Source organism: Lepidochelys kempii, chromosome 11 (assembly GCF_965140265.1).
Source record: "Lepidochelys kempii isolate rLepKem1 chromosome 11, rLepKem1.hap2, whole genome shotgun sequence".
Lineage (NCBI taxonomy): Eukaryota > Metazoa > Chordata > Testudines > Cheloniidae > Lepidochelys > Lepidochelys kempii.
Window position 1 is genome coordinate 34,079,902 of NC_133266.1, and position 12,784 is coordinate 34,092,685.

General features: G+C 42.3%; 1 protein-coding gene across 2 annotated transcripts in view; it reads right to left on the reverse strand.

Moving 5' to 3' along the window:
- Positions 1 to 12,784, reverse strand: part of DPP4 (dipeptidyl peptidase 4) — a 74,549-nt gene that overhangs the window by 23,973 nt on the left and 37,792 nt on the right. For both annotated transcript variants that reach the window (XM_073305626.1, XM_073305625.1), the window contains exons 11-17: positions 11,777 to 11,912; positions 11,568 to 11,612; positions 8,654 to 8,758; positions 8,498 to 8,565; positions 2,948 to 3,001; positions 2,234 to 2,358; positions 1,031 to 1,078 (exon numbers count right to left, since the gene is read on the reverse strand). In XM_073305626.1, the coding sequence (XP_073161727.1) occupies positions 1,031 to 1,078; positions 2,234 to 2,358; positions 2,948 to 3,001; positions 8,498 to 8,565; positions 8,654 to 8,758; positions 11,568 to 11,612; positions 11,777 to 11,912 (581 nt within the window). The remainder of the gene's footprint in view (positions 1 to 1,030; positions 1,079 to 2,233; positions 2,359 to 2,947; positions 3,002 to 8,497; positions 8,566 to 8,653; positions 8,759 to 11,567; positions 11,613 to 11,776; positions 11,913 to 12,784) is intronic.

Here is a 12,784-nt window from a genome sequence, read left to right on the forward strand (position 1 = left end):
GTCCAAATGAAGATTATATTGTCTATGCACCTGCTAGTTAAACTGACACCAAAAGTAATAAAGCATACTGGGATTTTCAAAAGCACCTGAACAGATTCACACCCAGCCCCTTTAGGTACCTATCTGCACCTTTAGGCACCCAACTACTTTTGAAAATCTGGCTTATGGTGACCAGAAACAACCCATAAATTCCCTAACTGCAGTTAATATGTCCTTTGTTTAATAAATCAGTTTGAAATGCAAAACATGGTATAAACCTGCTTTTGTTCCTTATGTATCCAACACATGTAAGGTAACTTTATTTGTAGAAAAACAACTTATTAGGGTTGGTTTTGTACACTTTTAACTGAATTCCAGTTTCCATCCAAATGCACCTTGGCAGAAATCATGAGTAAAATTTTACCTAGTGAACAAGAAATGCATCATTCACTATTTTCTAACATAATAAAAATGTGAAAATTAAGAATATGAACAAAATGTTGAGCTATATAATTACTTATATATAGTATATCCTCCTTGTTAGCAAAAAGTAGTATCAAATTTTTTGTGATGGCTACAGTTAGTTGCAAATCAATATAATTTAATGGTTATACCAACCAATGAGAATGAACCTTGCTTTAGGAAAATAACTAAAAAGTAAAAAGCAAGAGTAAAATTTATTATTTAAATCAAGTTTTCTTGCTCGCTGATTTAAATCAATGCTGAAAAATCAATACACCTTGTTAAAACAACAACAGAAATAAATGGCAAGTCTGATTACTGAATTCCAGTGCATTTTATCTCGTTCTACTGGGAAAAGCTTAGAGTTAGCCAGGACACAATTGACTGTCAAAATTAGGTTTCAGAGTAGCAGCTGTGTTAGTCTGTATCCGCAAAAAGAAAAGGAGTACTTGTGGCACCTTAGAGACTAGGTGACACAAGTACTCCTTTTCTTTTTGTCAAAAATTAAAATACCCTAAGACTAAGGACACCCCATATCTACTACACACGCAGACACACATTGCAATTGAAAATAGAGAAGATCAAATACCATGATCATCACTACTTCTGGACAGCACAGAAGTGGGCAGGCCGGGACCTGTTGACACAAGAAAAGAACATCTGTGTTTTAGTTGAATGCCTTTTTAAACGTGATCCTGTAACACAAACTAGGAGAGTGTGATTCCCAGAATGTTCAGCTTGGGAAAGTATCTGAATTTTTTAAGAACCATCACTGAGACCCCAAAAGTCTCCCCAAAGGCCCTCCACCTACTTTCCACAGAAGCCCCAGGTTCCCCGCTCCCTTCCATGTTTGAGAGAGACCCAAAGTGCAAAAGCATTGGCTTAAGATTTCAGCACCTTAAAACAATGTGCAGTTCAGAACTCAGGGGTGATTCAAATGCTTTTTTCCCTGAACTAGCTAATTCGTCCCTATCACTTTCCAGTATGTGTGCCAGTAGGTCAGTGACTCAGGAGGAGAGCTCAGATATTTCTTGGACCCTAAATATTGGACACTAAATATTTCTTGGACTTTTTTTTTTAAACAGGCTCACTATCTCTCCCCTTATATTAATCGCACTCACTGAGGATTTCTCTTCCCTAAAATGTAAATCGCTGGCCTTGCTCCCAAAGGAACATCCAAGTCCTTCCACAATATACAGCTCTCTACAGCAGCATCTTTCCTTACAAGTCTCCCTATGGAATTCTGCCACTGATTCTCCTTGAACCACCAGTCATCAAAGAAGGCAAGAATCTATTTTCCTCACTCCACTTCTGGAGTGAGAGTGTCACTTCTATGATACTTTAGGGCATTAAAGTGTTCAGAATTGAAGAGAGGGGGCTGTAGTAGCTCATTCTTCGAGATAAGCCGTCAGCACTGGCACATGCCACTGACCCTAATCTGTTGTCCCTCTGAGCATGCTGCAAGATGCATCTGTTTGCACAGGCAGCTTCAGAGATAGGTCTTGCTGGGGGTTAGATCTGCATGGGAGAGGGGAATTGTATGTTTTCTTGGGGGGTTGAGTTCTGCTGACTGTTGGGGTAAGCTATCATTCCATTTTATTTTTATTCTTATAATTTGAGTGACAGGTGCTTCGAGCCTAGGACAGGCAGTTGTTAATTACTGCATAAATCCAAAGAAACAACAATGAACACATAGCATTGTTCTTTAGCACGTACCACAGACATCGTGGTTGAACCCCTCCTAATTAAATACTGAGTCACATCCGCATCTACTAGTTTGGGTTATACTCACCATAACAATTCAGCAGATAATATTGTGCATCACTGCTGAAGGATGCAGAATAATACTGACATCTCTCTTTGTCCAGATCACAGCTCACGCACTTAGGTGTGGTTGGACCATTTCCAGCTGACACTCTGCAAAGTGATGGAAAGTTTCGTTTAAAAGGTAAATGACATTTCTGAAAATGTCCATTCAGTCACCACAGTTGTCAGGTGACTAAACAATGCCAGATGGAATTTGTCTATTTTGCATCAAAGATATATCTCTGTACAAACCATGCATAAGCATGTATGTAGAACAGAGCTCCCTAGTAACAATGCATTTCGCATTATGATGTGCTTTTCTTACAAACATGCCATTATATAGGGTATTAAGGTCCAGTCCTGTTCCCACTAAAGTCAACAGCAAAACTCCAGTTGATTGTAATGGCAGCAAAACCAGAAACTAGCACTCCAGAGTTCAGGAAATACTGCAATTTACATCATAATCAAAACTCTAAAATACTAATATTATAATGAGCATTTTTCATCTTCTAAAAGAACTGTTTTATTCTCTGTAACACAACAGCTTGTTTTCCTAAAATATTTTAATTAAATATCCCACACAGCACTGTACACTTTATTTGGGATCAATGGATATTGAATATCTTAATCACTAAACTTGTCTATAACTTTCATTACATTCTTTTCATTTCTAAATTTGGAAATATAATAAGCATCATACTTATAAAGGTTTCTTCCTCCTGGCATTCCACCAAATTCATTACTGAGGTAGTATCTATAAAACAACAGTTGAAGTAAGTTATTTATGGTGTATTTACACAAGACATAAAATGATCATTTAGATATTGCTTAATTACATCTTTATGCATCAAATTTTTATTTAGAGAAGTTAATGTAACTCTGCCTAATGTAGGTAAGTATATGAAATATCCTGTGCTGCTCATATGTATATCTATCCAAACAAACTGTCACTGTATTATTTTTACATATTCAAAGTTGCCAGACTCAAGTAACTTGCTTCACATATTGTGGTATTTCTGCCTGCCATAGCATTCGCAGAGATTAATGCAAATTCAGGGGAAGCAGAGAGAGAAGGCAGACCCTCAACTAGAGAGAACACCTTGTGTTTGGACACAGTAGTTGCAAGGAGTGCTATACACCCTGAATGACAGCACCATATCTTTAGGCGGGTGGGAATTTGTCTGTCTGGCCACAAAGGGAACAGTGCTTTATTGCTGTGGTGGGGGAGTGGGGCCAACTGCTGAAAAAAGGGGACAAGGGGCCTGTGTGGAGACAGTGTATCATCCACTGGGAACCGGATAGACAAAAGGATCGAAAAGGGACAGCCCTATGCGTGAAGCTCCCTTTTACCTGGAGCAGCCTGAGACAGCACCCACCCTCCCTCCCCTTTAGATGGTGAAATACCAGGTTTGGGTAAGACCCTTTATTAGAGGGGCTGGGTGTGACGGTGCACCCTGTAAGGCTTTATGGAAATATGCTTATGAATGCGTGTGTGTGTGTGTATATATATGACATAACTGAAATATGTTTTACGCTACATATGCCATGTAACATATCTGTAAAATGACAGATTTCAGAGTAGCAGCCATGTTAGTCTGTATCCGCAAAAAGAAAAGGAGTACTTGTGGCACCTTAGAGACTAAAATTTATTTGAGCATAAGCTTTTGTGAGCTACAGCTCACTTCATCAGATGCATTCAGTGGAAAATACAGTGGGGAGATTTATATACACAGAGAACATGAAACAATGGGTGTTACCATACACACTATAACGAGAGTGATCAGGTAAGGTGAGCTCCTCAGACAGAGACAAACACCTACAAGATCTCTATCAAGTGTTCTTACAACTACAATACCCACCTGCTGAAGTGAAGAAACAGACTGACAGAGCCAGAAGAGTACCCAGAAGTTACCTACTACAGGACAGGCCCAACAAAGAAAATAACAGAACGCCACTAGCCATCACCTTCAGCCCCCAACTAAAACCTCTCCAACGCACCATCAAGGATCTACAACCTATCCTGAAGGATGACCCATCACTCTTACAGATCTTGGGGGACAGGCCAGTCCTTGCTTACAGAAAACCCCCCAACCTGAAGCAAATATTCATCAGCAACCACACACCACCCAACAGAACCACTAACCCAGGAACCTATCCTTGCAACAAAGCCTGTTGCCAACTGTGTCCACATATCTATTCAGGGGACACCATCATAGGGCCTAATCACATCAGCCACACTATCAGAGGCTTGTTCACCTGCACATCTACCAATGTGATATATGCCATCATGTGCCAGCAATGCCCCTCTACCATATACATTGGCCAAACTGGACAGTCTCTATGTAAAAGAATAAATGGACACAAATCAGACGTCAAGAATTAGAACATTCAAAAACCAGTCAGAGAACACTTCAATCTCTTTGGTCACTCGCTTACAGACCTAAAAGTGGCAATTCTTCAACAAAAACACTTCAAAAACAGACTCCAATGAGAGACTCCTGAATTGGAATTCATTTGCAAACTGGATACAATTAACTTAGGCCTGAAGAAAGACTGGGAGTGGATGAGTCATTACACAAAGTAAAACTATTTCCCCATGTTTATTCCTGCCCCACCCACCCACCCCGCTGTTCCTCAGACATTCTTGTCAAACTGCTGGAAATGGCCCACCTTGATTATCACTACAAAATGTTTCCCCCCCCTCGGCTCTCCTGCTGGTAATAGCTCACCTTACCTGATCACTCTCGTTATAGTGTGTATGGTAACACCCACTGTTTCATGTTCTCTGTGTATATAAATCTCCCCACTGTATTTTCCACTGAATGCATCCGATGAAGTGAGCTGTAGCTCACGAAAGCTTATGCTCAAATAAATTTGTTAGTCTCTAACGTGCCACAAGTACTCCTTTTCTTTTTTGCATACCTGTAAAGGTTATGATCGACTGAATCTATTCATCCTATTTGTATGCATGTATCATTTTTGTATTCGAAGTTATGAATATTGGCTGTGTACTTGCTTGATTTGTCAGCTTCTTGAGAAAGAAATGTGCAAATTAAGTGCCCAATCAAGAAACACTTAATGAACAATGGATCTTGGAAGGCTCCAATCCATTTCAAAAGAATTCCTGGAGACAGTCAAGATAGCATGTGGGCAATGGCCGCTGCCTGTAAAAACTGAGTCATGCATGGACATGTGACTTGCCCATGTGACTCCAAAACTCCATCTTGGAGCTGGACTTTGCATAGGAGAGAGGAGGGGGGTCTCCACCCACAAGAGGGGGTGTATTTAAGCCCGTGGGAGACCCCCATTTGGTCTTCAGCTGGCTCAAGAGATAGGCTCTCCACCCCCAAGGATATCTGAAAGAAACTGGAACAAAGGACAGTAACTACAGGGAGTGTGAGTGATTGCTGGACCCAGACTAGAAGGAGACTAGTCTGTAAAAGGAAGCTTACTGGAACCTCTGAGGGTGAGGTTTTATCTGTATTCCGTTTTCTTACTGTATTAGGCATAGACTTGCATGTTTTGTTTTATTTTGCTTGGTGATTCACTTTGTTCTGTCTCCTATTACTTGGAACCACTTAAATCCTACTTTCTGTATTTAATAAAATCACTTTTTACTTATTAATTAACCCAGAGTATGTATTAATACCGGGGGGAGGGGGGAACAGCTGTGCATACCTCTCTATCAGTGTTATAGAGGGCGAACAATTTATGAGTTTACCCTGTAGAAGCTTTATACAGGATAAAACGGATTTATTTGGGGTTTGGACCCCATTGGGAGTTGGGCATCTGAGTGTTAAAGACAGGAACACTTCTTAAGCTGCTTTCAATTAAGCCTACAGCTGTTAGGGGACATGGTTCAGACCTGGGTTTGGGTTTGCAGCAGGCTAGCAGGTCTGGCTCAAACCAGGCAGGGCTCTGGAGTCCCAAGCTGCCAGGGCAGGAAAGCAGGGGCAGAAGTAGTCTTGGCACATCAGTTGGCAGCCCCAAGGGGGTTTCTATGATTCAACCCATCACACTGGAAAGGCCATCACACTGGAAAGGAATTTTTCCCTTACCATCAGATAGGCAAAGGTGGAGTCGGGGGTTTTTTTTGCCTTCCCCACGGTGGGTTCGGGGAGGGCTTTGCTCATGCTGACTTTGACTCCTGCATGGAATTGATGCGTAGGATCTCCTGGGAGGCTAATATGAGGGGGAAAGGGGTCCAGGAGAACTGGCTGTATTCTAAAAAAGCCTTATTAAGGGTGCAGGAACAAACCATCCCGATGCGCAGAATGAATAGCAAAAATATGGCAGGCGACCAGCTTTGCTTAACAGAGAAATCTTTGGTGAACTTAAACACAAAAGAGAAGCTTACAAGAAGTGGAAACTTGGACAGATGACTAGGGAGGAGTATAAAAATATTGCCTGAGCATGCAGGGGTGCAATCAGGAAGACCAAAGAACAACTGGAATAGCAGCTAGCAAGGGATGTGAAGGGTAAAAAGAAGGGTTTCTACAGGTATGTTAGCAACAAGAAGGTGGTCAGGGAAAGTGTGGGACTCCTACTGAATAGGGGATGCATCCTAGTGACAGATGATGTGGAAAAAGATGAAGTACTCAATGCTTTTTTTGCCTTGGTCTTCACGGACAAAGTCAGCTCCCAGACTGCTGCACTGGGAAGCACTGTATGGGGAGGAGGTAAGCAGCCCTCAGTTGTGAAAGAACAGGTTAAGGACGATTTAGGAAAGCTGGACATGCATAAGTCAATGGAGCCAGATGCAGTGCATCCAAGGGTGCCGAGGGAGTTGGCTGATGTGATTGCAGAGCCATTGGCCATTATCTTTGAAAACTCATGGCAACTGAGGGAGGTGTCGGACGATTGGAAAAAGGCAAATACAGTCCCCATTTTTAAAAAAGGGAAGAAGGAGAATCCGGGGAACTACAGCCTTACCTCAGTCCCTGGAAATATCCCTGGAAAAATCATGGAGCAGGTCCTCAAGGAAACCATTTTGAAGCACTTGGAGGCGATGATGGTGATCAGGAACAGTCAACATGGATTCACCAAGGGCAAGTCATATCTGACCAACCTGATTGCCTTCTATGATGAGATAACTGGCTCTGTGGATATGGGGAAAGCAGTGGATGTGATATACCTTGACTTTAGCAAAGCTTTTGATACAGTCTCCCACAGTATTCTTGCCAGCAAGTTAAAGTAGTATGGGCTAGATGAATGGACTATAAGGTGGATAGAAAGCTGGCTAGATCGTCAGGCTCAACGGGTAGTGATCAATGGCTCCATGTCTAGTTGGCAGCTGGTATCAAGCAGAGCATCCCAAGGGTTGGTCCTGGGGTCGGTTTTGTTCAATATCTTCATTAATGATCTGGAGGATGGTGTGGACTACACCCTCAGCAAGTTTGCAGATGACACTAAACTGGGAGGAATGGTAAATACGCTGGAGAGTAGGATTAGGATTGAGAGGGACCTAGACAAATTAGAGGACTGAGCCAAAAGAAATCCAATGAGGTTCAACAAAGACAAGTGCAGAGTCCTGCACTTAGGATGGAAGAATCCCATGCACTGCTACAGACTAGGGACCGAATGGCTAGGCAGCAGTTCTGCAGAAAAGGACCGAGGGGTTACAGTGGACGAGAACCTGGATGAGAGTCAACAGTGTGCCCTTGTTGCCAAGAAGGTTAATGGCATTTTGGGCTGTATAAGTAAGGGCATTGCCAGCAGATCGAGAGACGTGATCGTTCCCCTCTATTCAACATAGGTGATGCCTCATCTTGAGTACTGTGTCCAGTTTTGGGCCCCACACTACAAGAAGGGTGTGGAAAAAATTGGAAAGCATCCAGCAGAGGGCAACAAAAATGATTAGGGAACTGGAACACATGACTTATGAGGAGAGACTGAGGGAACTGGGATTGTTTAGTCTGCAGAAGAGAAGAATGAGGGGGGATTTGATAGCTGGTTTCAATTACCTGAAAGGGGGTTCCAAAGAGGATGGATCTAAACTGTTCTCAGTGGTACCAGATGACAGAACAAGGAGTAATGGTCTCAAGTTGCAGTGGGGGAGGTTTAGGTTGGATATTAGGAAAAACTTTTTCACTAGGAGGGTGGTGAAGCACTGGAATGCATTACCTAGGGAGGTGGTGGAATCTCCTTCCTTTGAGGTTTTTAAGGTCAGGCTTGACAAAGCCCTGGCTGGGATGATTTAGTTGGGGATTGGTCCTGCTTGCAGTTAAATTGCTTTTCTTACAATACTCACATAAAGTCATTGGTTACAGCTTCTATGCTGATTACTTCCCATTTTCCATGTGTAATAGGTATTCTGCTCTAAAAACATGGGGAGGCAAAAAGCAGAAAGGTAAATTCCATGCTGGCCTGAAGAAATGTAACTCAGCGCCTAAGAGTTATTACTCACCCCTGTGCTGTTGATATAGTGGATATGTTTGTAGCCCTCTGTATTGCTTAAAATTTTGTAGTAGCTAACATTATCAGATGCGAAGTAAGGGTCAGAAGGCTGAAACTGGAAAAACAACACAAAACTATTAGAGCAGATAACAGAAACCCAAGAACAAAATGCTGACCTTTAGTTTTTGGGAATCCCTCAGCATCTGAATTCATAGGCTCTTAACATTCATGTCATGCATCTCGGTAAACATACCACAGAATACTGTTTCAGTTCAGGGCTGGAAATTTATTTTGATTAGGTGCATGGAACCTATAGCAACCATCTTTAGAAGTAAACACAGCCAACATGCTGTCTTTGTTTGCACAACTTCCGGTACATTAGCAACCTGCCACCCACGAGCTCCCACCTCCCTTTCGAATTAAAGACTTTCAAGTTTACTATTTTCCTGTCACTTTATAATATCATGGTGTACGCGTTACTACAAACACTGTATGTGAAATTTGAGGGGGCCTGCATGATGTTTATGAATTTGAGCACAGTTCATTGACATGTCTTCTATGTTCTGCAAACTTTTCAATTGAAAAATGGCTTCTTTTTCCAATAAAACAAGCTACTTTCCAAAGGCAAAGGGCCCAATTTTGAGTGGACGGTGGCTTCACAATTCAAAACAGCTTAAAACTGGCACTTATATTTTTATGTTTTCATTGTAGAAATAGCCATTCAGCAAAACAGACCTGATCCAAAGCACATTTAAATTAATGGGAGTCTTTCTATTGACTCCAGAGGGCTTTGGATCTGACTGCTTATGTAGAAAAAAATGGAAAGGCATGAAATTGCTTCAAGTGAAATGATATAGTGTGTTACACACTCAAAAAAATTAACCAATCCTCACAGTCCCCCAGGACATGTTATTGTTTATTCCTGTTTTACATATGGGGAAACTGAGATAGATAAAGTGACTTGCCTAAGGCCATTCAATGAGTGAGTAGCATAAACTGGGATTAGAAATCAAGCCTTTTCAATACCTGTGTTCATTTCTCTGGACAACACTGCCTCCTTGGTAATATTTTTGTACAAAATTTCATGGAATGTATTTCACTAGTTTCTCAAAGCCCTATTTAAAACTGCAGTCTCACTTCAGCTAAATGTGATTCTCCTTTAACTTAATTGGCAAGGGCTTAAATTTCTGAGGTAACACACTGTTGGTTCCTAGGCCATGAGCAATATAGGGACCATGAAGTCCTGAGTGATCTTGAATTCACTACATTTTCTTTGGTTGGTAAAAATAATAATACTGCCCAGCTCTTACACAGTGCTTTTCATCAGTAGATCTCAAAGCACTTTACAAAAAGAGGTCACCGATCAACCAGTGTCATGTTATCCTGGGTTAGATGAGATTAAAGGGACAGAATATGTAAGGGCTTGCCTATATGGACATTTTGTGCATGGCAAGCCAGGACGTGAGTCTACTGTGCACTAGCCTGTCACTTACTAAGTGGCTGTGTAGACTCAGCTACCGCACACTGAAAGTTCCATAATGTGCTTTGATCGACTGCTGTTTGAAATGGAAATTTTAGTGCACAGTAGCAGGACCCACTTGGCCAGTTAGTACACCGCAGGCTAGTGTGCTGTAGACTGTCACCCACCCTGCTGTCTCACACACGTTTGCTATCTCTGTGTTAATAAACCTCACCTTGGCTTTGATCCTTTTCATACAGTGAAGATTTTTTTTTTTAATCCTGCTAGTTGAATGGCACAAAGACTCCCCATTTTGCCCAAGAGCTTACACCAATTGCCTAATTGTGGAGCCTTTGCTGTACAGAAGCAAAATGTGTCAGGATTAAAGCCTTCCTTTCCAAATCAAATTTGACAGCAGGTGGGATGATCTCTCATCGTTGTGCTGGGGATGATTTCATCCCTGCTGTTTCCTCCCTCACTGCATTTCTTTAAATTTTTGCTTTTTGACTTAAAAGTGAATTTGTGACTAAAACAGAGTCAATGTGTGGAGAGTGCGGGCGTAGAGAGCATATTCTGTGTTCTCATCAGAAATTCTGAAACACATTTCTCCCTCTAGTCTGATCTTTTGGGTCTATTCTTCACTTCCTCCAGATCATCTAAGTACTTCAACAGGTGCCTACTCTCTACCACATGGCATTCTGTCCCTATGCAATGTGGAAAATGGCATTTAGATGGGGTTCTACTCAGCAGAGCTGTGTGAAAAATTTCATCTGGTTGGTTAAAATGTATGCAAAAAAGCGAGCAAGATTTTGTTGTTGTTGTTGTTGTTTGGGGAATTTTATTTTGTTTCAAGAGAAAAAAGGGAGACATTTGAATGAAATGATATTGTATTTTGCTATGCTGAAGACCCACTTTCCAAATCAGTGGAGAGGCTATGGGCCAGATTCTTTTAGTACATTCTGGCTCCTTCATGCCACACTAACGGTGCAACAACGGGCTGGAGAGTGGCCAAGTCTCGCTAACTGAGAATTCCACTGGTGTTGAGGACTTGTCAGCTGGCACAGAGAATACCTGTCTCCTGCATAACCTCACCCTACCACCAGGGTAGGCAGTGACTCAGAGGCAAAGCCAGCTATCTTTAGCTGGTGTGCAGTCCCAGAGGACTGTTGCCAACTGGCAGCTCCTAGATCGATCTAACCTATGTGGAGCCAGGGTTACGAGCCAAACTCACAAAGTTTAGAGTTACAAAACCCATGAAATTTAAATGAGTGGGTTTTACACAGCTCCAGCTGAGATCTATTCCTTTTGCCACATGTGCGCAGTTAGCAGTTGTCCAAGGTAAGTTATGGACCAGGTCTGGGTAACACACCATTAGAAAGGTAAGAAGTTCATAATAAATGTGTTCTTTACATTTAATTATCAATGTGTTATGTAACATGTTGTAATCTAGAAACTGAATACTCACTCTGCCGATCCAGCCAGTTTTACTTTCTTCTGTATGTTGTTTGCCCTGAAGGGAAGGGAAAAAAAAACACAACCCCCCCAACCGGCATTATGGTATATATTTCACATAGTCTATGTCACACACAAATATGTCTGAATATATTTTTCTTCCCTCAACCCCACTCTTGACTCTTATTAAGTCATTTGACTATTTAGCTCCATTTTTCATACCTCTGGGCATTGCCACATTCCATTCTCTCTTGTAAAGTCACAGACCGCAAGGACTGAAATATTCTGAATCCTTCTGAGCCACTGCAGACAGATCCTTTCATCTGTTACCCATGTTACAACACTCAAATAGTGATCCCTGGAAATAACAAAGGCTATTAGATGCTTTAGCACCTTCCATACACTACTCTTCTATATAGTCAGGCTTCAGAGTAGCAGCCGTGTTAGTCTGTATCTGCAAAAAGAAAGGGAGTCCTTGTGGCGCCTTAGAGACTAGTCTCTAAGGCGCCACAAGTACTCCTTCCCTTTTTTCTATATAGTGGTGTCCAGTATTTCATTGAACTTTACATATTCCAGTCTTACACTTTTAGGGTATGTCTACACTACGAAATTAGGTCGAATTTATAGAAGTCGGTTTTTTAGAAATCGGTTTTATATATTCGAGTGTGTGTGTCCCCACAGAAAATGCTCTAAGTGCATTAAGTGCATTAACTCGGCGGAGCGCTTCCACAGTACCGAGGCAAGCGTCGACTTCCAGAGCGTTGCACTGTGGGTAGCTATCCCACAGTTCCCGCAGTCTCCGCTGCCCATTGGAATTCTGGGTTGAGATCCCAATGCCTGATGGGGCTAAAACATTGTTGCGGGTGGTTCTGGGTACATATCGTCAGGCCCCCGTTCCCTCCCTCCCCCCGTGAAAGCAAGGGCAGACAATCATTTCGCGCCTTTTTTCCTGAGTTACCTGTGCAGACGCCATACCACGGCAAGCATGGAGCCCGCTCAGGTAACCGTCACCCTATGTCTCCTAGGTGCTGGCAGACGCGGTACGGCTTTGCTGCACAGTAGCAGCAACCCATTGCCTTCTGGCAGCAGACGGTGCAATACGACTGGTAGTCGTCCTCATCGTGTCCGAGGTGCTCCTGGCCACGTCGGTTGGGAGCGCCTGGGCAGACATGGGCGCAGGGACTAAATTTGGAGTGACTTGACCAGGTCATTCTCTTTAGTCCTGCAGTC